General features: G+C 44.4%; 1 protein-coding gene across 4 annotated transcripts in view; it reads right to left on the bottom strand.

The window, feature by feature from the left end:
• Positions 1 to 27146, bottom strand: part of VAV2 (vav guanine nucleotide exchange factor 2) — a 130345-nt gene that overhangs the window by 86535 nt on the left and 16664 nt on the right. For all 4 annotated transcript variants that reach the window (XM_060757461.2, XM_067471823.1, XM_060757463.2 and 1 more), the window contains exon 2: positions 22915 to 23031. In XM_060757461.2, the coding sequence (XP_060613444.2) occupies positions 22915 to 23031 (117 nt within the window). The remainder of the gene's footprint in view (positions 1 to 22914; positions 23032 to 27146) is intronic.

Genomic DNA, 27146 nt, shown 5'->3' with positions numbered 1-27146 from the left:
ATCATCCTATCCTGTAATCGTGTCGTATGGATATAAACTCTGATAAAAGAAACATCAATACACAGCTATGGAGAAATCCCAATTCCCTCCTTTTATCTTTCTGGGATTTTACGGCTCCCGTTTCTCTTGAGCCGCAAATGACATCCTGGAAGAAAAGATCAACTTGTAAAACAAGAAAGTGCCTCGAGATGCTATTTCGCAGCAACGCACACAACCCGACGACGCCACGGGCTCCGTATGATTAAATCTCGGCATCGAACCATAATAAAACTTGATCGAGTGAAACAAAAATAAACCGATCTCGGGCGCAGGGGTATAAACGGATGCTTTCGCGGATCCGAGAGGAGAAATGATAAAAATCCAGCTGATGGGGCTGTATTTTTCCGTCCGGAAAATAAATACCCGACAAACGCCAGCAACCATCGCTGGGTCGCAGCCAACGCCAAAGGTTTCTACCCCCAAAATACCAATCTATCAGGTGGAAAAATAGGAAACACACAACTTCTTCATAGCCTCGCTTTCTTTAAAAAAATGGTTCCTAGCCCTTTGGGTCGGAGGCGTTTGAGAAAATTAACCAACAGATTACAAGCACACGAGTGTTGGGAACGGAGGAAAAAGCGCCGTTGCAGAAATGCACCATGCATCTATTTCCTTTGTAACCAAGGAACGGAAAGCACCGCGTCAAATCTGGGACAAATCCATTTCGATACGTTTCCGTCACATTAAACAACTCGGCTCTTTGAGTCTTAGATGTTTCTCCCAGTTTTGTGTTTGTTGGAATTTAAGGTGTTTTGACTTTTTTTTTTTACATAGAGTTTCCTTGTTTGTTTACAGCAGGGGTCCTCAAACTATGGCCCAGGGGCCGCATACGGCCCTCCAAGGTTATTTACCCGGCCCTTACTCAGAGTCAATTTAAGTCTGAAATGACTTGAAAGCACACAACAAGAACAACAACAACAATAATCCTATCTCATCAGCCCACACTTCCCATTGAAATACTAATAAGTTTATATTTGTTTTCATTATTGTATTGTTTTAAAGGGGTTTTTTTTTGTACTACCAATAAAATATATGCAGTGTGCATAGGAATTTATTCATGTTTTTTTCAAATTATAATCCGGCCCTCCAACAGTTTGAAGGACTGTGACCTGGCCCTCTGTTTTAAAAGTTTGAGGAATCATAGAATCATAGAATCAAAGAGTTGGAAGAGACCTCATGGGCCATCCAGTCCAACCCCATTCTGCCAAGAAGCAGGAATATTACATTCAAATCACCCCTGACAGATGGCCATCCAGCCTCTGCTTAAAAGCTTCCAAAGAAGGAGCCTCCACCACACTCCGGGGCAGAGAGTTCCACTGCTGAACGGCTCTCACAGTCAGGAAGTTCTTCCTCATGTTCAGGACCCCTGGTTTATAGCATTCTTGTAAGTCAGTGTTTTATCAAAACCATATAATCATCTATCTATACCCGTAATAAAAGTGAAAATGTTTATGTATGTGTGTGGCTGGCATGCCCACTTCCACAGACAGATTTAACCCACTGTCATATGTCGGCCTGTTCAGGCTGTGCTTGTGTCTGATGTTCCTGATGGGAATAAGGATGATGTTTCTGATGGTGGGCCTGGGTTTGTTGGCATTGGGTTTGCAGACTTGGTATTCTATTAAATGTCCTTTGACCAGTATCTGGCCCCTTGGAGTGCCTCTGGTGTTGCTCTAAGAAGGTCCTCCATTGTGCACGTGGCACGGCTCAGGTTGCATTGCAGCAGGTGGTCAGTGGTTTGCTCTTCTCCACACTCGCATGTTGTGGACTCCACTTTGTGGCCCCATTTCTTCAGGTTGACTCTGCATCTCGTGGTTTTTTATTTTTTTGTTGTTGTCAGGAGTGACTTGAGAAACTGCAAGTTGCTTCTGCTGTGAGAGAATTGGCCGTCTGCAAGGACGTTTACCAGGGGATGCCCAGATTATTTGATGTTTTTATCACCCTTGTGGGAGGCTTCTCTCATGTCCCCGCATTAAGAGCTGGAGTTGATAGAGGGAGCTCATCCGCCTCTCCCCAGATTTGAACCTGCGACCTGTCGGGTCTTCAGTCCTGCCAGCACAGGGGTTTAACCCACTGCACCACCTTCATCTTGTGGTGCCAGAGTGCAGTCTGTTCAGTGCCTTCCAAGTCGCTCAGTTTTCTGTGTGCCCAGGAGGGAGTTTCTCATTTGGTATCAGCCAAATTTCCTGATGGAAATGAGTCTGTTGACAATGGGGATGGGGATTTGCCTTGGCCTGAGTTAAGTTCAGACTGAGGTTCCAGGTTTTTGCCTGCCGCTTTTGGACTCTCGCTTACTGAGGTGTTCCAGCGAGTGTCTCTGTAGATCTTAGAAAAGTATTTCTTGATTTAAATCATTGGCGTGCTTGCTGATACCCAAACACTGCCTTGGTTCTTTCACTATTGACTGCTACTTCCCGGCGGATGTCAGGCTAAGCAGTGTAATTTCTCCAGTGGTGTAGGACACAGACACCCCGTGATAATGCGGCATGTCTCATTAAGAGCCACATCCACTGTTTTAGCGTGGTGAGATGTGTTCCACACTGGGCATGCGTACTCAGCAGCAGAGTAGCATAGCGCAAGGGCAGTTGCCTTCACTGTGTCTGGTTGTGATCCCCAGGATTTTGTTAATTTTACTCCTGTGGGTGAGAAGGGCAGCATATAAATGTCGTAAATAAATAAATAATTAATATATTCTTCAATAAACTGCTTGCTGATATTACTAAGCTGGTGTGGTGTTTAGGGCCAGAGGTGTTCCTGCTCTGGTGTACGGCACCTTGCCCAAAAAGGAGAGATTAGTCACAAAGATAATGGAAATGCTGTCTAGGAATCTCTAGTACGGTTTGATGTTCAAACTGGGAGCAATGTTACTCCCCACAAACAATGAATTGGATATTGTCCTTCATTTGCAAAAAACTATCCTCCTCTTTCCTTGCTGGAAAAGAGTGACTTTTGCACTACATTCAAAACCAGCAAATAATAATTCCTCTTTTCGGGAGACAATTAAAACGATGCATCGGCAGGCGCCCCACTGTTCCTTTGCCTTTTGCGGCAGTCATATCACTCACCCAACTTCTGCTGCAAGGCAGAATTGATGGGAAGCAGGGAGACGAAAATGTTCTAAAAGTGTGCACCAAATTTAAAAGACAGGCAGAATCCGGTCGCTGCTTTGAGCAAAGACAAACCTGGCACGTCTCAGAGAGGATCGGAGGGAAACAAGGTGGGTCTTCTTTGAAGCGTTGCTCGGCCTTGTTTTATTTGGAGTGTAATGGGAACAATGTGAGCCGAGGGAGAGCAGCAGGGTTTCCAGTCTCATCCAAAAAGGGAAATTGGTGATTTCACAAAGAAAAAGCTGCCGAAAAGAGTAAAGCTCAGGCTCAATTGGGCTGGAAGCTCCCATCTCCGCTCTGGGTTTTACTTCCAACTTTTAAGGATCTATCAAAACGACAGACGTTATTACGTCTGGTATTAGGACGTTTCCTAACCTTCCTAATACCAGAATGTGGAAGACTGTCCCTTTAAGACCCAACAACTCTTTAGGAGGAAGCTGGCGGTCCACCATGAGAATGATTTACTCCTTCACCCAAAAATAAATACCATAAGGAAGCGCACGAGACAATTTTCCCCATGCAAGAAAGACATAACTTTAGTGTTTGCACAGATCAACATCCACAATGGCTACGGTTTTTGCAAGGGATTCTTGGTCTATTGCTCAACCCGATGGTGGCTTAACATCTCCAGACCTTGAGCATGTCCAAACAATGCAAATAGCAAATCCAGAAAGGCGTGTTTGAGCAAAGCAGTAAACATACTTCTCCAGATAGGTCTACAAGATTGCATACTTTTGTGGTGAATCTGAAAGTAGGGTTGGGAACTAGGCAGTCCTCCAGATGTTGTAGAGTTTCCAAGCTACGCTATTGAAAGCTATTTATTTATTTACTATATTTATATGCCGCCCTTCTCACCCCGAAGGGGACTCAGAGCGGCTTACAAGATATATATACATACAATATATTATATTATTAGCATAGCACAATATTTATTTTGTCGTGTCAGGGCAACCAGTCAATTGTATTACATTTCTAACAGAACAAAACAAACAGACAGACAGACAGACAAAACACAAAATTTGCAAGTTTCGTAGTTGATTAAGTGTCCTTTGACCAGTCTCTGGCCACTTGGAGTGCCTCTGGTGTTGCCGCAAGAAGGTCCTCCCTTGTGCATGTGGCAGGGCTCAGGGTGCATTGCAGCAGGTGGTCAGTGGTTTGCTCTTCTCCACACTCGCATGTCATTGACTCCACTTTGTGGCCTCATTTCTTGAGGTTGGCTCTGCATCTCGTGGTGCCAGAGCGCAGTCTGTTCAACGCCTTCCAAGTCGCCCAGTCTTCTGTGTGCCCAGGGTGGAGTGTCTCATTTGGTATCAGCCACTGGTTTGAGCCTGCCACTTTTGGACTTTCGCTTGCTGAGGTGTTCCAGCGAGTGTCTCTGTAGATCTTAGAAAAGTATTTCTTGATTTAAGTCGTTGGCGTGCTGGCCGATACCCAAACAAGGTATGAGCTGGAGATGTCCCTGCCTTGGTCCTTTCACTATTGGCTGCTACTTCCCGGCGGATGTCAGGTGGTGCAATACCGGCTAAACAGTGTAATTTCTCCATTGGTGTGGGGCACAGACACCCCGTGATAATGTGACATGTCTCATTAAGAGCCACATCCACTGTTTTAGCATGGTGATATGTGTTCCACACTGGGCATACATACTCAGCAGCAGAGTAGCATAGCACAAGGGCAGATGTCTTCACTGTGTCTGGTTGTGATCCCCAGGTTGTGCCAGTCAGCTTTCGTATGATATTGTTTCTAGCGCCCACCTTTTGCTTGATATTCAGGCAGTGCTTTTTGTACGTCAGGGCACAGTCCAGAGTGACTCCCAGATATTTGGGTGGGCTGCAATGCTCCAGTGGGATTCCTTCCCAGGTGATCCTCAGAGCTCGGGATGCTTGTCTGTTCTTGAGATTAAAAGCACATGTCTGTGTTTTAGATAGATTAGGGATCAGCTGGTTTTCCCTGTAATAGGCAGTAAGAGCACCTAGAGCTTCAGAGAGCTTCTGTTCTACTATCTCAAAGCTCCCTGCTTGAGCGGTGATGGCACGATCATCAGCATAGATGAAACTCTCTGTTCCTTCTGGCAGTGGCTGGTCATTTGTGTAGAAGTTGAACATGGATGGAGCAAGCACGCTCCCCTGAGGCAGGCCATTCTTCTGTTTCCGCCATCTGCTTCTCTGGCCCTGGAACTCAACAAAAAAGCTCCTGTTTTGTAGCAGGCTTCCTATGAGGCGGGTGAGGTGGTCGTCCTTTGCGATATTCTAAATTTTTCTCAGGAGGAGGTGGTGATTTAGTCTCATAAGCCGCTGACAGGTCTATGAAGACAGCTCCTGTGATCTGCTGCCTTTCAAAGCCATCTTCTATGTGCTGAGTCAGGTTCAGCACTTGCAATGTGCAGCTTTTGCCTTTTCTGAAGCCAGCTTGCTGTGGGATCAGACAGGGGTCTATTTTTTCCATAATTCTATGCAAAATTAGTCTCTCCAGAACTTTGTAGAGTTAGCACAACAGGGAGATTGGTCTATAGCTTTTTGGATCATTATGGTCTTTGCCTGGCTTCAAGATGGCGATGACTCTTGCTTTCCTCCAGATTTTGGGGATCTGACAGGATGCAGTGCAGTTGTTCATCAGCTCCAGCAGCCAGCACCTTGCTTTTGGGCGAAAGTTCTTGATTTGTTCCATCCGTAGATCATCCAGGCCAGCTGTTTTGCCATTTTTACATTTATTGAGAGACATGTCCAATTCAGTAGACGTAAAGGGTTCATGAAGGTTGTTGTTCTCAGTCTCTGGTTGTCTGGCTATTGGTTTCTTTCCTACTTTGGTGGTAAGGTTGGGTTCCTCATTCTTCAAGAGTTGGTGTGCTATCCGATCTGCCTTTATGTTGGCATGGGTATTAGTTTGTGAAGGGTCATGGCTCAGCTGTTTTAGCAACCTCCACGCCTTCTGGCTGCTCCTGCCCATGTTGACCTCTGTGATCAGCTTGATCCACTGTTCTTTCTTGGCTTCAGAGATGGAGGACACATTGGAGGGAGATGTATATATATATGAGGTCAAAATCACAAGAGAGACCAGTTGAGTAGACTCCCATTAAAAGTGATTGGATAACAGCGAGCAACAGTTCTGGGGTGCTAAGTGATCTCCAAATTATGAAAAATGATGTTTTGCGGCTCAACCATTCCTGCTGACGCAGACATTATAATGTATGTATATATGTATGTATGTGTAATAACTGCTGGAGACTCTCAGCTGAAGAAAGATATTGGAAACCTGCGAGACTCCGCAGGGATTTGCACACTAGATGTGCGATGCCATCTCAGTAGATTTGCAACCACCATGAATAATCCGCACAGCATATTTTCCGATGTTACGCCGACAGAAGGGTGGAATTTCTTTATGTAAAAAATATGTACGTGACAATGATTTAATTGTGATCTATTTGCCCTCCACCACAGTTTAGCCGGATGCTTCTGACAGCTGAAAGACATCCTGCTGTTTCGAAGCAGTCAACCTGAAATGGTCGATAGCGCTCAAAGGCAAGGGAAGAGTTTTTTAATAAATGCATCTCGCGCTCTCCTCAACCCATTGGGAGGCAACGCAAGACGGCACTGGGAATCGGAGATACAAGAATGTGGATAACTCTAGTGTTTTACCCCCGCTGCTACCTCTGAGCAGGAGTTTTATTCCAAGCAAACAACCAGATGGCTCTTGGGAGTCTCTTCCAAATCTAGGATTCTATGATTCTATGCAATGGTAGGAACAAGAGAAGGGCCTCTCTTGAGCACCCCAGAGCCCAAGCCAGCTCAGATAGGGAGATATAAAGCCTGGCGAAGAGCCGGGCCCTGAGGGACATAAGGCTTTTTGGATTATCATATTCTCACTAAGAAGCTAATGAATTGTCGAAGGCTTTCATGGCCGGAATCACTGGGTTGCTGTGAGTTTTTTGGCCTGTGTGGCCATGTTCCAGTAGCATTCTCTCCTGATGTTTCACCTGCATCTATGGCTGGCTTCTTCAGAAGTTTGTTGGAAGTGAGGAAAGTGGAATGTATATATATCTGCAGACTGTCCAGGATGGGAGAAAGTGGAGTGTGTGTCTGTGTATCCCTGTGGAATAATGTAACACAAGAGTAGATGTTGAAATTAGCAAGCTTAAATAGCATTGAGTAGCCATGCAGTTTGCAAAGTCAGTCAGTGAGGGTATTTGCATAGAAGTCATGAAGCAAGCGGAGTGTGTGTGTGTGTATACATGTGTGTGTGTGTGTGTGTGTGTGTATATATATATATATATATATATATATATATATATCCATCCACCCATCCCTGTGGAATAATGTAAAGCAAGAGTGAATGTTGAAATTACCAAGCTTGAATAGCACTGAGTACCCATGCAGTTTGCAAAGTCAATCAGTGAGGGTATTTGCATAGAGGTAATGAAGCACGCAGTGTGTGTGTGTGTGTCTGTATTCCCTGTGGAATAATGTAATGCAAGAGTAGATGTTCCAATTACCAAGCACTGAGTAGCCATGCAGTTTGTAAAGTCAGTTGGTGAGAGTATTTGCATAGAGATCATGAAGCAAGTGGTGTGTGTGTGTGTGTATCTGTGGAATAATGTAACACAAGAGTAGATGTTGAAATTAGCAAGCTTGAATAGCATTGAGTAGCCATGCAGTTTGCAAAGTCAATCAGTGAGGGTATTTGCATAGAGGTCAAAAAGCAAGTGGTGCATGTGTGTGTAGATAGATAGATAGATAGATAGATAGATCACTGTGGAATAATGTAAAGCAAGAGTGGATGTTGAAATTACCAAGCCTGAATAGCATTGAGTAGCCATAAAGTTTGCAAAGTCAATCAGTTAGGGTATTTGCATAGAGGTCAAAAAGCAAGTGGTACATGTGTGTGTAGATAGATAGATAGATAGATAGATCACTGTGGAATAATGTAAAGCAAGAGTGGATGTTGTAATTACCAAGCTTGATTAGCACTGAGTAGCCATGAAGTTTACAAAGTCAATCAGTGAGGGTATTTGCATAGAGATCAAAAAGCAAGTGGTGCATGTATGTGATGTGGAATAATGTAAAGCAAGAGTGGATGTTGCAATTACCAAGCTTGTTTAGTATTGAGTAGTCATGAAGTTTACAAAGTCAATCAGTGAGGGTATTTGCTTGGAGGTCATGAAGCAAGTGGAGTGTATGTATGTATATGTGTGTGTGTATCACCGTGGAATAACATAATGCAAGAGTAGATGTTGCAATTACCAAGCATTGAATAGACATGCAGTTTGTAAAGTCAATGCGTGAGGGTATCTGCATAGAGGTAGCCTGGCCTCTGTTGCCTGGAGATATCCTCTGTTTGGGAAAAATGTACGGGACTACACTTTGGCATAAAAATGAAATGCAGAGATATAGGATGGGTGACACCTGGCTTATAGCTTGGTCTTAATAGACCACAAATTGAACATGAGTAAAGAACGTCATGTGGCCATTGCTCTTCTTGGCCAAGAGAGAACTCTTCTCTAGACATTGCTGATTGCAAGGTTTTTCAAAGCTCACTGCACATCACTAAAATAGCTTTCCAACGAGCTTGACATAATACAGGATTCTTTAAGAGCTGGGGGGAGGAGAGGGAGGCGTGCTTTTAGGTCACCATTTTCCCTGCCCTCGAGGGAACTCCGCAGACATGTTCCCTCTAATGCAGAAAGACCAGAGCACTTTGTCGGGGATAATTGGAACATCTCCTCCCCAATGCAAAAAAGGCTTTTATGGCCGCCGTCTGATCCTTCCTCTCCTCCGTATCCGCCTCTTTCATTTTGTGTAGATTCGGTATTGTTTTCTCCTGCGAACATCGGATTCAACCATTCCTCTGATATTAAGAATGGCATACGACCACTTTCATGTCAGTGGATTTTCTAGAGCCCAAAGGGGCCTGAGACTGTTAGGAATGGTGGGAGTTGAAGTCCAAAACACCTGGAGGGCCCAAGTTGGCCCATGCCTGCTCTAGAGACTTTATCTCAGACGTCATAAAGTGTTTTCAGCACCATGGAGAGCTCCCACGATACTTTCAGCACCATGGAGAGCTCCACAATGCATTCGGCGCTATGGAGCCCTCCATACTCCTTTCAGCACCATGGAGAGCTCAATGCCATGCAGAGTCACTCCCAGAAAACCTTCATTACAATCTAACCATGGACAATCATTATTTGGGAGTCCCATCTTACATCCCCTGGGCAACGTCCTTGCAGACGGCCAATTCTCTCACACCAGAAGCGACTTGCAGTTTCTCAGGTCACTCCTGACACAACAAAAAAAATCTATTCAGATATGATGGGAGTCAAGGACATGTTATAACAATGGCTCTCCATCTTTCTAATGCGGCGACCCCTTAATATAGTTCCTTATGTTGTGGTGACCCCCCAACCATAACATTATTTTAGTTGCTGCTTCATAACTGTCATATTGCGACTGTTATGAATCGTCATGTCAATATATGATATGCAGGGTGTATTTTCATTCACTGGACCAAATTTGGCACAAATACCTGATATGCCCAAATTTGAATGCTGGTGGGGTTGCAAGGGGATTGATTTTGTCATTACGGAGTTGTAGTTGATGAGATTTATAGTTCACCTGCAATCAAAGAGCATTCTGACCTTGAGTTTGGGAGTTGTCGTTCACCTACATCCAGAGAGCACAGTGGACTCAAACAATGATGGACCTGGACCAAACTTGGCACAAGCACTCAATACGCCCAAATGTGAACACAGATGCAGTTTGGGGAAAATAGACCTTGACATTTGGGAGTGTAGTTGGTGAGATTTGTAGTTCACCTACAATCAAAGAGCATTCTGAACTCCACCAACGATGGAATTGAACCAAACTTGGCACACAGAACTCCCATGACCAACAGAAAGAACTGGAACTGTTTGGTGGGCATTGAGCTTGGGGTTTGGAGTTGTAGTTTACCTACCTCCAGAGAGCACAGTGGACTCAAACAAGGATGGATCTGGACCAAACTTAGCACAGATACTCAATATGCCCAAATATGAACACTGGTGGAGTTTGGGGAAAATAGATATTGACATTTCGGAGTTGAAGTTACTGGGATGTATAGTTCACCTACAATTAAAGAGTATTCTGAACTCCACCGACTATAAAATTGAACCAAACTTGGCACACAGAACTCCCATGACCAACCGAAAGTACTGGAAGGGTTTGATGGACATTGACCTTGAGTTTTGGAGTTGTAGATCACCTACATCCACAGAGCAATAAGGACTCGAACAATGATAGATCTAGATCAAACTTGGCACAAAAACTCAATATGCCAAAATGTGACCACTGTTGGAGTTTGGGGAAAATAGACCTTAACATTTGGGAGTTGAAGTTGCTAGCATGTATAGTTCACCTCCAATCAAAGAGCATTTTGAACTCCACCAGTGATGGAATAGGACCAAACTTGGTACACTGCACACAGAACTCCCATGACCAACGAAAAATACTGGAAGGGTTTGGTGAGCACTGACCTTGAGTTTTGGAGTTGTAGTTCACCTACATCCAGATTCAAACAAAGATGGATCTGGACCAAACTTGGCATGGATACTCAATATGCCCCAATGTGAACACTGGTAGAGTTTGGGGGAAACAGACCACGGCTACTGAGATGTATAGCTCCCCTGCCATCAGAGCTCGGAAGGGTGCGCGGGGAGCGGGAAGAAATTTCCGTGAGTGCAGCCCTCCGCCTCCCCCCCCCCCCCCGCGCCCTTCCACACTCAGAAAGGCATGGGGGGCAGCCCTCCCTTGCCCAAACTGCAAGGGTCAGCAGCCATTTTGGCAGGGACAGGGCCAACCAAGGCAGCTTCGCGACCCCCCAAAAATGGCCCAACGACCCCTCGGGTGGTCGCGACCCTTAGGTTGAGAACCGCTGCTCTATGATGAAGAAGAGGAACCATTGGGGAGAAGCACCCTTTGGGTTTGGTCCTTTAACCAATTATAGGTCCACCTTATAGTATCCTTGCCTACTCCACATTGGGGTTTGCTTACTCTTGTCAAAGGCCTTCCTGAAATCAAGACAGGCTCCATCCACAGCATTCTCTGCATCTGCCCAGCTTGCAACCATATTTGCGGATTGCGGAGAGAGGTCCGTTGCGACAATTACAACGGCTCTTTGGCCATTTTCCAGACCATTTTGGGATTTAATAGGACACCTAACTTTCCAACAGCTGGGCAATGGAGAGGGAGAATAATATATCTAAATATATGCATTAATTAGCCCCTTTATAAGTTAATTACTTTTCTTCTGCCTTGCTCTCTGCTCAGCCTCGGGACAAAGATAATTACCAGATGTTCCCAAGGAATTTGGAGGCTCAGTGAAACGGTTCCAATGCACAGCCCCAAAGACGAAAAATCTGGTTTTTTTCCCCATTCTGTCTCTGATGTGCAGTGGGTTAATTGAAATGCCTTTTTTCCCTAAGATCATAGCTCAACCCACCTGGGAACAAGAGGAGAGCAAAGGTAGCATTCGAAATACTAAAGCAATGTGTCATTTTTTAGCTGTTGCACTAAGATCTGAAAAAGCCTTTGTTGTGCTCACTTGTACTGTTTGAACACACCTTATCACAGAATCTGAAATACTCCACTGACTCCAGAGGTCATCCAGTCCAACCCGCTTCGGCCATACAGGAATGTGCAATCAAAGCCCTCCCGACAGATGGCCATCCAGCCTCTGTATAAAGGTCTCCATAGAATCGTAAAACTCAAAGAGAACCCAAAAGTCATCCAGTGCAAATCCACCCTGATGTGCAGGAAGACACAATGCAAGCCCTCTCAACAGATGGCCATCCAGCCTCTGTTTAAAGCCCTCCATAGAATCGTAGAACTCAAAAAGAACTCAAAAGTCATCCAGTGCAAACCCACCCTGCTGTGCAGGAAAACACAATGCAAGCCCTCCCGACAGATGGCCATCCAGCCTCTGTTTAAAGGCCTCCATAGAATCATAGAACTTAAAGAGAACCCAAAAGTCATCCATTCTAATCCTACCCTGCTGTACAGGGAGACACAATGAAAGCCCTCCCGACAGATGGCCATCCAGCCTCTGTTAAAAGCCCTCCATAGAATCGTAGAACTGAAGGAAGACCCAAAAGTTATCCAGTGCAAACCCACCCTGATGTGCAAGAAGACACAATACAAGGCTTCCCGACAGATGGCCATTCAGCCTCTGTTTAAAGGCCTCCATAGAATCGTAGAACTGAAAGAGAACCTAAAAGTCATCCAGTGAAAAACCCACCCTGCTGTGCAAGAAGACACAATGCAAGCCATGTCAACAGATGGCCATCCAGCCTCTGTTTAAAGGTCTCCATAGAATTGTAACTCTCAAAGAGAACCCAAAAGTCATACAGTGCAAACCCACCCTGCTGTGCAGGAAGACACAATGCAAGCCCTCCCAACAGATGGCCAGCCTCTGTTTAAAGGCCTCCATAGAATCGTAGAACTGAAGGAGAACCCAAAAGTCATCCAGTGCAAACCCACTAAGGGACAATGCAAGCCCTCCCGACAGATGGCCATCCAGTCTCTGTTTGAAGGTCTCCATAGAATCGTAAAACTCAAAGAGAACCCGAAAGTCATCCATTCCAATCCCACCCTGCTGTGCAGGAAGACACAATGCAAACCCTCTCAACAGATGGCCATCCAGCCTCTGTTTAAAAACCTTCATAGAAGGAGATGCCAGACTCTGAAGCTGTATAAACTGCTTATTTCTGCAGCAAAACGTAGCATATTGCTCAGTCCAAGCATCAACTACACAGAGAACAGTTTCTACTGACTTCCATCTTCCCCTCTTGCTGTGGGTTTTGCCACAGGGATGTCTCGGGGCCAGCCATCATGCCCAAGGCAACCATGGCTGATTCTTTGCAGCCCCCCAGGCAGAAAAAATGGGGTTAGAGTCACAAGGCGGAAGGATCCGGGCCCTGAAGGGGAATGCGGTTGGCAAGCTTTACCTTCTCGTATCATTTCCAAGGAAAATGTACAAGTGTGTCATCTGAACGCATTACGCCGAATTGATTTGACAAACAGTAGAGCACCAAAAGCAGCCTTTGGGCAGTGTTGCCTTCCCGTTTCCGACATATGTCCAATGGCATTGACTAGGCTTGTGCAAACATTTCAAAGAAGTTTTGCAAGCCATATTAAAATTAGTTAAATCTGTACTTCCGAAGTGATATCTGACATGTGGGCATGGCCTGTACCTAAAACTATGAGTCTATGATCCTGGGTTGTGATGAGATTTCCAGGCTGTCTGGCCAAGTTCTAGAAGCATTCTCTCCTGACATTTCACCCACATCCATGGCAGGCATCCTCAGAGGTTATGAGGTCTGTTGGTAACGAAGCAATTGGGGTGGAATGATGTCCAGGGTGGAAAAAAGAACTCTTGTCTGTTTGGGGCAAGTGGGATTGTTGCAATTGGCCAGCTTGCTTAGCATTGAACAGTCTTGTACTTTCAAAGCCTGGTTGCTTTCTGGTGGCTTCCTAACACCTCCCAACAAAGGATTCCCCCAGGCTGGAAACTAGGCAAGTGGACTGTATTTATACCTGTGGAATAATCTCCAGGGTGGAAGAAAGAACTCTTGTCTGCTGGAAGTGAGTGTGAATGTTGCCATTGGCCAGCTTGATTAGCACCGAATAGCCTTGCAGCTTCAAAACCTGGGGAATCATTTGTTGGGAGGTGTTAGGAAGCAGCCAGGCTTTGAAGATGCAGGGCAGTTCAAGGCTAATCAAGGTGGCCAATGGCAACATTCCTACTTGCCTCCAACAGACAAAGAATTCTGTCTTCCACCCTGGAAACTATTCCACAGGTATATAAACCAAGCATTCCCCCAAGCAGGAAGCAGCCAGGCTTTGAAGCTGCAAGGCCATTCAATGCTAATCAAGGTGGCCAACTGCAACATTGCTACTTGCCTCCAACAGACAAGAGTTCTTTCTCCCACCCTGGACATTCTTCCACAGGTATATAAACCAAGCATTCCCCCCAGGCAGGAAGCAGCCAGGCTTTGAAGCTGCAAGGCCATTCAATGCTAATAAAGGTGGCCAATGGCAACATTCCTACTTGCCTCCAACAGACAAAGAGTTCTTTCTCCCACCCTGGACATTCTTCCACAGGTATATAAACCAAGCATTCCCCCCAGGCAGGTAGCAGCCAGGCTTTGAAGCTGCAAGGTTGTTCAATGCTGATCAAGGTGGCCGATTGCATTAGTCACACTTGCCTCCAAGAGACAAGAGTTTTTTTCCCCTACCCTGGATATTATTCCACAAGTATATAATGCATTCCCCCAGGCAGGAAGTAGCCAGGCTTTGAAGGTGCAAGGTTGTTCAATGCTAATCAAGGTGGCCAAATGCAATATTCACACTTGCCTCCAACAGACAAAGAGTTCTTTCTCCCACCCTGGAAACTATTCCACAGGTATATAAACCAAGCATTCCCCCCAGGCAGGAAGCAGCCAGGCTTTGAAGCTGCAAGGCCATTCAATGCTAATCAAGGTGGCCAATTGAAACATTCACCCTTGCCTCAAACAGACAAGAGTTTTTTCTCCTACCCTGTATATTATTCCACAAGTATATAAACTTAAAATTAGGAAGCAGCCAGGCTTTGAAGGTGCAAGGCCATTCAATGCTAATCAAGGTGGTCAGTTGCAACATTCACACTTGCCTCCAACAGAGAAGAGTTCTTTCTCCCACCCTGGACATCATTCCACAAGTATATAAACCCTTCTTGCCTAGTTTCCAACAGACCCCACAACCTCTGCCATAGATGTGGGTGAAACGTCAGGAGAGAATGCTTCTGGAATGTGTCCATACAGCCCGAAAAACTCACAGCAACCTGGTCTATGATCCGTCTGGCAATGGGATGAATTAAATCAAGGGACTTTGGGTGTAATCCGGCGAATGCGGGGTCTAATCTCCTTAGAGGCCTCTTTAGAAACAAGGCCACGGCAGAGGTAAAGGTTTTCTTAGCAGCACACCGTGGCCATTTTGAGTGGATTTTGATTTATTTTCACTTCTGAGAAGTTGACTCAAAACAGGCCAGCAGGTGCAAGCCTCGGCACAGATGTTTCCAGTTGAAAACGCTCAAAAGTCGACGGCGTTTGCACCCCCAAAAATATAGAAAAGGCAAGAAATGAATGGGCAAGAGAGTCCCCGTGTTCGCTCAACTGTGCAAAGGCAGAAGTCTCTGTTTGCAAAAGAAGAATTGCATGTGTTTGGTTTTATGATCGCAGCTTTGCACAGTCCAAGAGTCCAACCTGAAACTTAGCTTCTGGTTAGGACCTACAAAACCCTGTGTTGCTCCAGCCTCCACCACACTCCAGGGCAGAGAGTTCCACTGCTGAACAGCTTTTTAAACAACCTTTTTAATGCTGCGATCCGTCAGGGCCAGGCGCTTCACCCAACTTTATCTCCATGTAAACCAGTGTTTCTCAACCTTCCGAATGCCGTGACCCCTTAATACAGTTCCTCATGTTGTGATGACCCACAACCATCACATTGTATTGTCAAAGGCTTTCATGGCCAGAATCACTGGGTTGTCATAGGTTTTTTCGGGCTATATGGCCATGGTCTAGAGGCATTCTCTCCTGACGTTTGGCCTGCATCTATGGCAAGCATCCTCAGAGGTAGTGAGGTCTGTTGGAAGTAGGAAATTTGGTTTATATATCTGTGGAATGACCAGGGTGGGACAAAGGACTCTTGTCTGCTGGAGCTAGGTGTGAATGTTTCAACTAACCACCTTGATTAGCAATCTGGCTACCAATATTTAAAAACTCTAAAATTACAACAGCAAAACAACAGAGAGTAAACAATCAGGAACATCTAATCACCTCTCAACAAAAGATGCCCCCAGGCACTGCCAAGCCATCAAATGGTAATTAACGTGGTCAGTTGAAACATTCACACCTAGCTCCAGCAGACAAGAGTCCTTTGTCCCACCCTGGTCATTCCACAGATATATAAACCCACTTTCCTAGTTCCAACAGACCTCACTACCTATGAGGATGCTTGCCATAGATGCAGGCGAAACGTCAGGAGAAAATGCCTCTAGAACATGGCCATATAACCCGGAAAAACCTACAACAACCTTTTTAATGCTGTGACACTTCAGGGCCAGGCTCTTCACCTGACTTTATCTCCATGTAAACCAGTATTTCTCAACCTTCTGAATGCTGTGACCCCTTAATGCAGTTCCTCATGTTGTGGTGACCCACAACCATCACATTACTTTCGTTGCGACTCCATAACCGTCATTTTGCTACTGTTATGAATCACAATGTAAATAGCTGATATGCAGGGTGTATTTTCATTCACTGGACCAATTTTGGCACAAATACCCAATACACCCAAATCTGAATACTGGTGGGGCTGTTGGGAGGATTGGTTTTGTCATTTGGGAGTTGTAGTTGCTGGGATTTATAGTTCACCTGCCATCAAAGAACATTCTGAGGTCCACCAAAGACAGAACTGGGCCAGACTTCCCACACAGAACCACCATGTCTTGAAGGGACTTGCTAGGGGGTGATTGTAGTTGCTGGGATTTATAGTTCACCTACAATCAAAGAAAATTCTGAATTCCACCAATGATAGAATTGGGCCAGACTTCCCACATCCAACCCCCATGTCTTGAAGGGACTCGCTAGGGGGTGATTGTAGTTGTTGGGATTTATAGTTCACCTACAATCAAAGATTATTCTGAACTCCACCAATGATAGAATTGGGCCAGACTTCCCACATCCAACCCCCATGCCTTGAAGGGACTCAATAGGGGGTGATTGTTTTTGTTGTTTGGGAGTTGTCGTTGCTGGGATTTACAGTTCACCTATAATTAAAGAGCATTCTGAACTCCACCGACAATTGTATTGAATGACACTTGGCGGACAGAACTCCTATGACCAAGAAAAAATACTGGAAGGATTTTGTGAGCTTGAGAGTTGTAGTTCACCCACATCCAGAGAGAACTGAGGACTCAAACAATGATGGATCTGGACCAAATTTGGCATGGATACTCAATATGTCCAAATGGGAACACTGGTGGAGTTTGGGGAAAATGGACCTCCATATTTGGGAGTTATAGTTGCTGGGATTTATAGTTCACCTACAACAAAGATCATCCTGAACCCCACCAAGGATAGAATTGGGTGTAAAGTGATCCTTATACACATTATTCAAACAATTGCAAAGAGATATAGTAGTAGTAGTAGTAGTAGTAGTAGTAGTAATAGCAGTAGTAAACTGTAGTCCCAAACAGTCAATGTTTCCAAGCCTGACAAAAGCTGGATCGCTTTGGCCTTCCTGTGGAAGCAAGGGCTCAAAGAGACTCCAGAAAGCTGTTTACTCTGCCGAGGGATGAGCGGTGGGTGGAAGAGGAGGCGGGAAGCCAGCTTTGTTTGCCAACCTCTACCATTTCCAATTAACAGCATTCCTGGGTTGTTTCGTTTTCTCCTTCCCCGCCTCCTCTTGCAAACAGACAGACGGAGGAGGCGCATTGACAGGACATGAGAGATCCCATGAAACACACTGAGGATCCCTCGACATTGTAGAAGTCATGCAACTCTAGGAATTTAGGATTTTATGGACTTTCAAGATGGAAACATTCAAGATATAATGGATGTGGATGGAGTCTTTGGAAGAGTTCAAATAGAGATTGGGTGGCCATCTGTCAGGAGGGATTCAGTGATGTCTTCCTGTATGGCCTTTGGGGTCCCTTCCAACTCTAGGAGTCTATTAATTTTCAAGAAGTTGGCCATCTGTTGGGAGGGATTGTGTTGTGTATTCTTTTGTGAGGTTGGACTAGATGGCATCTGCGGTCACTTCCAACTCTAGGATTGTATTAATTTTCAAGAAGTTGGCCCTGTCAGGAGGGATCGCATTGTGTATTCTTTTATGGGATTGGACTGGATGGCCTTTGGAGTCCCTTTCACCTCCTGGATTCTATTAGCTTTCAAGAAATTGGCCATCTGTCAGGAGGGATTGTGTTGTGTATTCTTTTATGAGGTTGGACTGGATGGCCTTTAGGAATCCCTTTCAACTCTAGGATTCTATTAATTTCCAAGAAATTGGCCTTCTGTCAGGAGGGATCACATTGTGTATTCTTTTATGGGGTTGAATTAGATGACCTTTGAGGTCCCTTCCCACTCTAGAATTCTATTAATTTTCAAGAAGTTGGGGTTGGATTACATGGCCTTTGGGGGTCCCTTTCACCTCCTGGATTCTATTAGCTTTCAAGAAGTTGGTCATCTGTTGGGAGGGATCGTGTTGTGTATTCTTTTATGAAGTTGGACTGGATGGCCTTTGGGAGTCCCTTTCAACTTTAGGATTCTATTAATTTCCAAGAAGTTGGCCATCTGTTGGGAGGGATTGTGTTGTGTATTCTTTTATGACGTTGGACTGGATGGCCCTTGGGAGTCCCTTTCAACTCTAGGATTCTATTAATTTTCAAGAAGTTGGCATCTGTCGGGAGGGATCCTATTGTGTATCCTTTTATGGGGTTGGACTGCATGACCTTTTGGGTCCCTTTTAACCCTAGGATTCTATTAATTTTCAAGAAGTTGGCCATCTGTTGGGAGAGATCATATTGTGTATTCTATGGACTGGATAACCTTTGGGGTCTCTTCGAAATCTAGGATTCTATTAATTTCCAAGAAGTTGGCATCTGTTGACAGAGATTGTGTTATGTATTCTTTTATGAAGTTGGACTAGATGACCTTTGAGGTCCCTTCCAACTCTAGGATTCTATTAATTTTCAAGAAGTTGGCCATCTGTTGGGAGGGATTGTGTTGTGTATTCTTTTATGGGGTTGGACTAGATGACCTTTGGGGTCCCTTCCAACTGGATGGCCTTTGGGAGTCCCTTTCAACTCTAGAATTCTATTAATTTCCAAGAAGTTAACCATCTGTCCGGAGGGATCATGTTGTGTATTCTTTTATGAGGTTGGACTGGATGGCCTTTGGGGTCCCTTTCAATTCTAAGATTCTATTAATTTTCAAGAAGTTGGCCATCTGTTAGGAGGGATTATATTGTGTATAATTTTATGGGTTTGGACTAGATGATCTTTGAGGTCCCTTCCAACTCTAAGATTCTATAAATTTTCAAGAAGTTGGCCATCTGTTGGGAAGGATTATATTGTGTATCCTTTTATGGGGCTGGACTAGATGACCTTTGGGGTGCCTTCCAAATCTAAGGTTCTATGAAATGTATGTCAGGGACACATATCAGCAAAGGCATCTCAACAAAGGGGCTGAGTTGTTGCAGACATTTCTTGGCCAGCCATCCTTTCTTTCCTGCTGACTCCTGTGACTCAACCTCCCTTTCCAGGATTTCACTGCAAATCTGCAGAGTCATTAAAATCGTGGTCTTAAAGCCTCTTCCTGGCAAGTTCAAAAGGAGAGGGGGACCGAGGAGGGGGACTGTGATAAAGGGGGTCTTTATACGACGTTTACGAGCGGGTTGAATTACGCTTCCTTGGAAGAGAAGCCCAGACTCTTGGATTTGAGAAAGTCCCTGTGTTTCGCTCGGAAGAGCCGGATCCATATTTATATACACACCACATCTCATTACGCGACCAAATTAAAGAGTACGCGAGGAGCTGCTTTTATGTTGCCGCGGCCATTAGCCTGAACATTGCAATTTTGCATAGTTTCCTGAGAAGCTCAGAAACCCAGCTCGAAGGGCCTTGCCTTCCTAAAGCACTTATATACAGAGATTTATTTTTCAAAGCATACAGTGCGGTTACAAAACAAAGTCCCAACTGACAGTTTCTTTCCCTTGAGCTACTACCTCACCTACAAATCTAGGCTGCCTCAATAGGAAGCCGATGTCATGATCTGCTGCTTTCTAGCGAAGGAAGTACTTCACGGACAGAGTGGGAAGGCTTTATTTTTCAAACCATACAGTGCAGTTACAAAACAAAGTTCCAACTGGCAGTTTCTTTCCCTCGAGCTCCTATCTCGCCTGCAATTCTAGGCTGCCTCAATAGGAAGCCAATGTCATGATCTGCTGCTTTCTGGCGAAGGAATTACCTCACGGACAGAGTGGGAAGGCTTTATTTTTCAAAGCATACAGTGCGGTTACAAAACAAAGTCCCAACTGACAGTTTCTTTCCCTCTAGTTCCTATCTCTCCTACAATTCTAGACTGCCTCAATAGGAAACCAATGTTATGATCTGCTGCTTTCTGGCAAAGGAATTACTTCACGGACAGAGTGGGAAGGCTTTATTTTTCAAAGCATACAGTGAGGTTACAAAACAAAGTCCCAACTGACAGTTTCTTTCCCTCGAGCTCCTATCTCTCCTACAATTCTAGGCTGCCTCAATAGGAAACCAATGTCGTGATCTCCTGCTTTCTTGCGAAGGAATTACTTCACGGACAGAGTGGGAAGGCTTTATTTTTCAAAGCATACAGTGCGGTTACAAAACAAAGTCCAACTGACAGTTTCTTTCCCTCGAGTTCCTATCTCTCCTTCAATTCTAGGTTACCTCAATAGGAAGCCGATGTCGTCATCTGCTGCTTTCTGGCGAAGGAATTACCTCACTGACAGAGTGGGAAGGCTTTATTTTTTAAAGCACACAGGGCGGTTACAAAACAAAGTCCCAACTGACAGTTTCTTTCCCTCGAGCTCCTACCTCTCCTACAAATCTAGGTTGCCTCAATAGGAAGCCAATGTCATGATCTGCTGCTTTTTAGCGAAGGAATTACTTCACGGACAGAGTGGGAAGGCTTTCTTTTTCAAAGCATACAGTGTGGTTACAAAACAAACTCCCAACTGACAGTTTCTTTCCCTTGAGCTACTACCTCACCTACAAATCTAGGCTGCCTCAATAGGAAGCCGATGTCATGATCTGCTGCTTTCTGGCAAGGGATTGCTTCACGGACTGAGTGGGAAGGCTTTATTTTTCAAAGCATACAGTGCGGTTACAAAACAAAGTCCCAACTGACAGTTTCTTTCCCTCTAGCTCCTACAATTCTAGGCTGCCTCAATAGGAAGCCAATGTCATGATCTGCTGCTTTCTGGCGAAGGAATTACCTCACAGACAGAGTGGGAAGGCTTTATTTTTCAAAGCATACAGTGCGGTTACAAAACAAAGTCCCAACTGACAGTTTCTTTCCCTCAAGCTCCTATCTCTCCTACAATTCTAGGCTGCCTCAATAGGAACGTGGTCTAAGCTTGAGGAAAGTCATAGCACCACATCTTTTTTATCTTATTAAACAACAACAATTACTATTACAAGTACTAGATATAGATGGTTAACATAGCCCAGACCAAGAAGCTCCAGGTTGCAAAGTTGGACACAACAATGCTGCCGTAATAGTCCAGAGGAATTTATGATAGAGGATTGTAGACCTGTCATAGACCTGTCAGCAGTTTATAATACTGTAAATCATTTCTTGTTCCTGATAAAAATTTATAATATCACAAAGGACTACAACCTCACCCACCTCATAGGAAATCTGCTACAAAACAGGAGCTTTTTTGTTGAGTTCTATGGCCAGAGAAGCAGATGGTGGAAACAGAAGAACGGCCTGCCTCAGTGGAGCATGCTTGCTCCATCCATGTTAAACATTTACACAAATGATCAGCCACTGCCAGAAAGGACAGAAAGTTTCATCTATGCCGACGATCATGCCATCACCACTCAAGCAGGGAGCTTTGAAATGGTTGAACAGAAGCTCTCTGAAGCTTTAGGTGCTCTTACTTCCTATTACAGGGAAAACCAACTGATTCTTAATCCATATAAAACACATGCATGTACTTTTCATCTTCAGAACAGATGAGCATCTCGAGCTCTGAGGGTTTCCTGGGAAGGAATCCCACTGGAGCATAGCAGGACACCCAAATACCTGGGAGTTACGCTGGTCTTACAAGAAGCACTGTTTGATTATCAAGCAAAAAGTGGGTGCTAGAAATAACATCATACAAATGCTGACTGGCACAACCTGGGGATCACAACCAGACACAGTGAATACATCTGCCCTTGTGCTTGGTTACTCTGTTGCTGAATATGCAAGCCCAGTGTAGAATACATCTCACCATGTTAAAACAATGGGTGTGTCTATCAATGAGACATGCCACATTATCACAAGTTGTAGTGGTGGCGCAGTGGGTTAAACCCCTGTGCCGGCAGGACCGAAGACCAACAGGTTGCAGGTTCGAATCCGGGGAGAGGCGGATGAGCTCCCTCTATCAGCTCCAGCTCTCCTCATGCGGGGACATGAGAGAAGCCTCCAACAAGGATGATAAAAACATCAAAACATCCGGGAGTTCCCTGGGCAACATCCTTGCAGACGGCCAATTCTCTCACACCAGAAATAGCGCTCCTGGCACGACAAAAACATAATAATCACAAGTTGTGTACGTCCTGCACCACTGGACAAATTATACTGTTTAGCTGGCATTGCACTACCTGACATCCGCCGGAAAGTAGCAACCTATAATGAAAGGACCAAGGCAGTGACATCTCCGGCCCAACCTCTGTTCGGATATCAGCCAGCATGCCAACGATATACATGAAGAAATCGCTTTCTAATATCTACACCTCAGCAAGTAAGAGTCCAAAAGTGGTAGGCTAAAACCTGAAATCTCAATCAGTGGTTGAGACCGGATGAAACGCTCCATCTTGGACACACAGAAGACTGGACAAGTGGAGGTACAACCGTGATGCAAACCCAACAATCTGACGCGTGTAAGCAAGTGATACAAGGCTGGGAAACACATGCATTCTGTCTCGTTCTTTTACACAAAGAGGAACGAAAGCCACTCACTTTTCCGAAATCCCGCACGTCGAAAAGGTCGAAGGGGTCGAAGAGTTCGCTGTTGCGGAGGCCGAATTTGTCGTGGCACACTTTGAGGAACGTCCGGATGTTCTTCAAGCAAAGGAACTGGAAGGAGGAAAAGAAGGGGAAGTAAATGAATTGGGTGGACTAAAAGGGTATTCGCTCTTCACCAACTATCTGCGGATGCTCAAATCCGATAACACGCAATATATTTTTGGAATATAATTGTTCACAAGCAAAGACACACAGCAGTGCTGCAATCTATATAAATAAAAATGTAATGTCCGTTTGTGGGATTGACTTAACTCAAAAACCACTGGGCGAATTGACACCAAATTTGGACACAAGACACCTAACAACCCAATGTATGTCCTTCACTCAAAAAATTGATTTCATCATTTGGGAGTTATACTTGCTGGGATTTATAGTTCACCTACAATCAACCTCACCAACGATGGAATTGAGCCAAACTTGGCACACAGTTCTCCCATGACCAACAGAAAACACTAGAAGGGTTTGGTGGACATTGACCTTGAGTTTGGAAATTGTAGTTCACCCACATCCAGAGAGCACTGTGGACTCAAACAATGATAGATCTGGACCAAACTTGGCACGAATATTCCATATGCCCAAATATGAACACAGATGGAGTTTAAGGGAAATAGTCCTTGACATTTGGGAGTTGTAGTTGCTAGGATTTATAATTCACCTACAATCAAAGAGCATTCTGAACTCTACCAATGATGGAATTGAACCAAACGTGGCACACAGGACTCCCATGACCAACAGAAAGCACTAGAAGGGTTTGGTGGGTATTGACCTTGAGTTTGGGAGTTGTAGTTCACCTACATCCAGAGAGCACTGTGGACTCAATGGTGAATCTAAACCAAACTTGGTACGAATATTCCATATGCCCAAATATGAACACAGATAGAGTTTGGGGGAAATAGACCTTGACATTTGGGGGTTGTAGTTACTGGGATTTATAGTTCACCTACAATCAAAGAGCATTCTGAACCCCACAAATGACTTTTAATATGGCTTGCAAAACTTCTGAATTTATTCACACACAGAGAGATATAGTATCATAGATTTGGAAAGGACCCCTAAAGAAGGACAATTCTATGTTGCATGTTCCAGAGTAGGCAAACCACACAATCCCCCCATCAACACTGGCAAAGAAACAAGAAATACTGGGTTGTTGTAGGTTTTTTCAGGCTATACGGCCATGTTCTAGAGGCATTCTCTCCTGACGTTTCACCTGCATCTATGGCAAGCATCCTCAGAGGTAGTGAGGTCTGTTGGAAATAGGAAAAAGGGTTTATATATCTGTGGAATGACCAGGGTGGGACAAAGGACTCTTGACTGCTGGAGCTAGGTGTGAATGTTTCAACTGATCACCTTGATTAGCATTTGATGGCCTGGCAGTGCCTGGAGCAATCTTATGTTGAGAGGTGATTAGATGTCCTTGTTTGTTTCCTCTCTGTTGTTTTGCTGTTCTAATTTTTGAGTTTTTTAATACTGGTAGCCAGATTTTGTTCATTTTCATGGTTTCCTCCTTTCTGTTGAAATTGTCCACATGCTTGTGGATTTCAATGGCTTCTCTTTGTAGTCTGACATGGTGGTTGTTGGACTGATCCAGCAAATAGAATCTTGACATTTGGGAGTTGTTGCTGGGATTTATAGTTCAATCACAGAGCATTCTGAACCCCACCAATGATAGAGTTGGGCCAAACCTCCCACACAGAACCCCCATGTGGGCCACAGCAACGCATGGCAGGGGATGGGTAGTAAATATATAAAATCTCCCCCAAAGGGGACTCAAAGGGAAAAGAAGGAAGGGAGGAGACGAAGGGGAAGGATGGGAGAAGAGAGGGCAAGGTGAAGAAGGGAGTAGGGGAAGAAGTAAACAGAGAGAAGAAGGGAGGAGACAGGTTGAGAAGATGGAAGAAGACGGTAGGGAGGAGATGGACAAAGGCAGTGATTTGGAGTAGACGCGAGTCGTGTTCTTATCGCAGTTTTCCATGACCACAATTTTCCGTGACCACTTTGCCTTGAGAATTTTTCGACCTGTACAACAACACCTCCACAACTTGGGCAACGACCTTTCCGGGCCGGTTTCTCCACAGAAAGTGATCCCGCGCACAACGGCTCTTTTCCGAGGACTTCTGCGGGTAGCGATATTATCCTAAGCAATTTCGACAGAGCCGGCTAGTGGGGGACATCTGAGGTTCCTTCCGAGGAAAATGTGATAAGGCAGCAAATCCGATCGGAGAGGAAAGAACAGCGGGGAGCAAAGGCCTCGACGAACGGGCCGGGATGTCCTCCGGCACAAAAACTACAGGGGTCTTTTGGAAAATGATGCCAATCGGATGGATGCGAAATTATTGCATGGCGACGTCATCCGCATCCCAGTGTGCCGTGTTGGGATATCAATGCGTACATGATCCAAAGCGGATTGGGAGGAGGCAGAAGTGATCGGAAAAGGCTGGGCAGATAAAGGTAATGACGGATGCAGCCAGGATCTCGCCATTGCGCTATTTCGACGGTGATGTATGGCACGCCGCTTATCTCGCCGCCGGCACATGGAGAGAGAAGTCAGCGAGCCAAAGAGAAATTTCACTGGTACGTCTGTTTGTCAGAGGTAAAAACAAAACAAAGATGATGGTGGAAAGAGAAAGGAAGAAGATGGAGCAGCTGGTGCTTGAATACGGCCAGGAGGGGAAGAAGGAATGGGCTGGAAGAGGAAGGCATTGGGGTTGCCAGCGAGCAGATGAGATGGAGAGCTTGGATGAAGCCCCAATTCCTGCTAGAGTTTCGTCCAGCCAAATGAATGGAAAGCTCATCCATTATAACTGCAGAGAAACACAACTACAGTACTAGAGTATAATGTTTCCTAATTTCTGTTGTTTCTAACTGGGCCACCATAAATGGTGGTCCAGAAGCATTCCCTGTTTTGGAATCCTTGGAGATATCTTTAAGACGGGAACCAAGTCCAGACATGAAACCCGTTGGCATGACATAGCTACAGATCAACTAGCATGTGTGCCTGGTGTTGCACAGGTATGCATTTCCTGAATATAGGATTCTGTGAAGAACTGAATCATCTTATGGACTTTCTCTAGGTCTTCCAGGGTTTCTCCATAGCCAACCATGACTAGAAGTTGACCACAGAATACTGCTGCAGGTTCTAGAGCAGGCATGGGCAAACTTGGGTCCTCCAGATGTTTTAGACTCCAACTCCCACAATCCCTAATTCTTAGGAATTGTGGGAGTTGAAGTCCAAAACAACTGGAGGACCCAAGTTTGCCCATGCCTGTTCTAGAGATTCCTCAAAAGAATATCTCTCGAGGAATGGAAAGGTCCTCCAAGCAAATCTATGTGAAATTGACTACAGGATCCAAAAAATACTGAAATGACGCAATTGCGCTATATAAATAATCAAAAATAATATTATAAGAACAACATTATCATAGAGCATTATAAAATAATTTTATAAAATATAATAATAATAATAATATAAAGGAATAGGGGTAGCACAGGGGAGCAGGATTACGAGAGCGCGCCAAAGTAAAAATACTGAAATGTTGCAATTGCGCTATATAAATCATAAAAAATAACATTATAAGAAAAACATTACTATAAAGGACTATATTATAATATTATAATATTATAAAATATAATAATAATAATAATAATAATTATTATTATTATTATTATTTAACAATAAAGAAATAGGGGTAACACAGGAGAGCGGGATTGCGAGTTCATGCCAAAGTAAGAAAAATGTTGAAATCTTGCAACTGCATTATATAAATAAGAAATATTACTATTATAAAAATAATATTAACAAAAAACAAGAGTATTATAAATATACATAATATCATAAAAATAGAAAGATAAATAATATTCTATAAAATAATAAAATAATATTTTTAAAAATAATTTTAAAAAAAGGAATAGTGGGATTCTGCAAGTTGTCCAAGTACGATCGCAGGGCTATGGATTGGTGAATCTGCACAACTGCATTGCCGCAAAGAGATGGTGGGGAGGCAATCATGATAACTGTGCAATAAAGTCCTCGGAAGTAGGATAGCCCAAGGAAAATAGAAATGCCAACACTTGCGTTTCTATTTTCCTTGGGCTATCCTACTAGTGGGGACACATCTGGTGGGGACCTATCCAACGGTGGGGACATAATTGTGATAACTGTGTAGTAA

Source organism: Anolis sagrei, chromosome 11 (genome assembly GCF_037176765.1).
Source record: "Anolis sagrei isolate rAnoSag1 chromosome 11, rAnoSag1.mat, whole genome shotgun sequence".
NCBI classification, from domain to species: domain Eukaryota; kingdom Metazoa; phylum Chordata; class Lepidosauria; order Squamata; family Dactyloidae; genus Anolis; species Anolis sagrei.
This window is presented reverse-complemented; position numbering and strand designations above follow the sequence as displayed.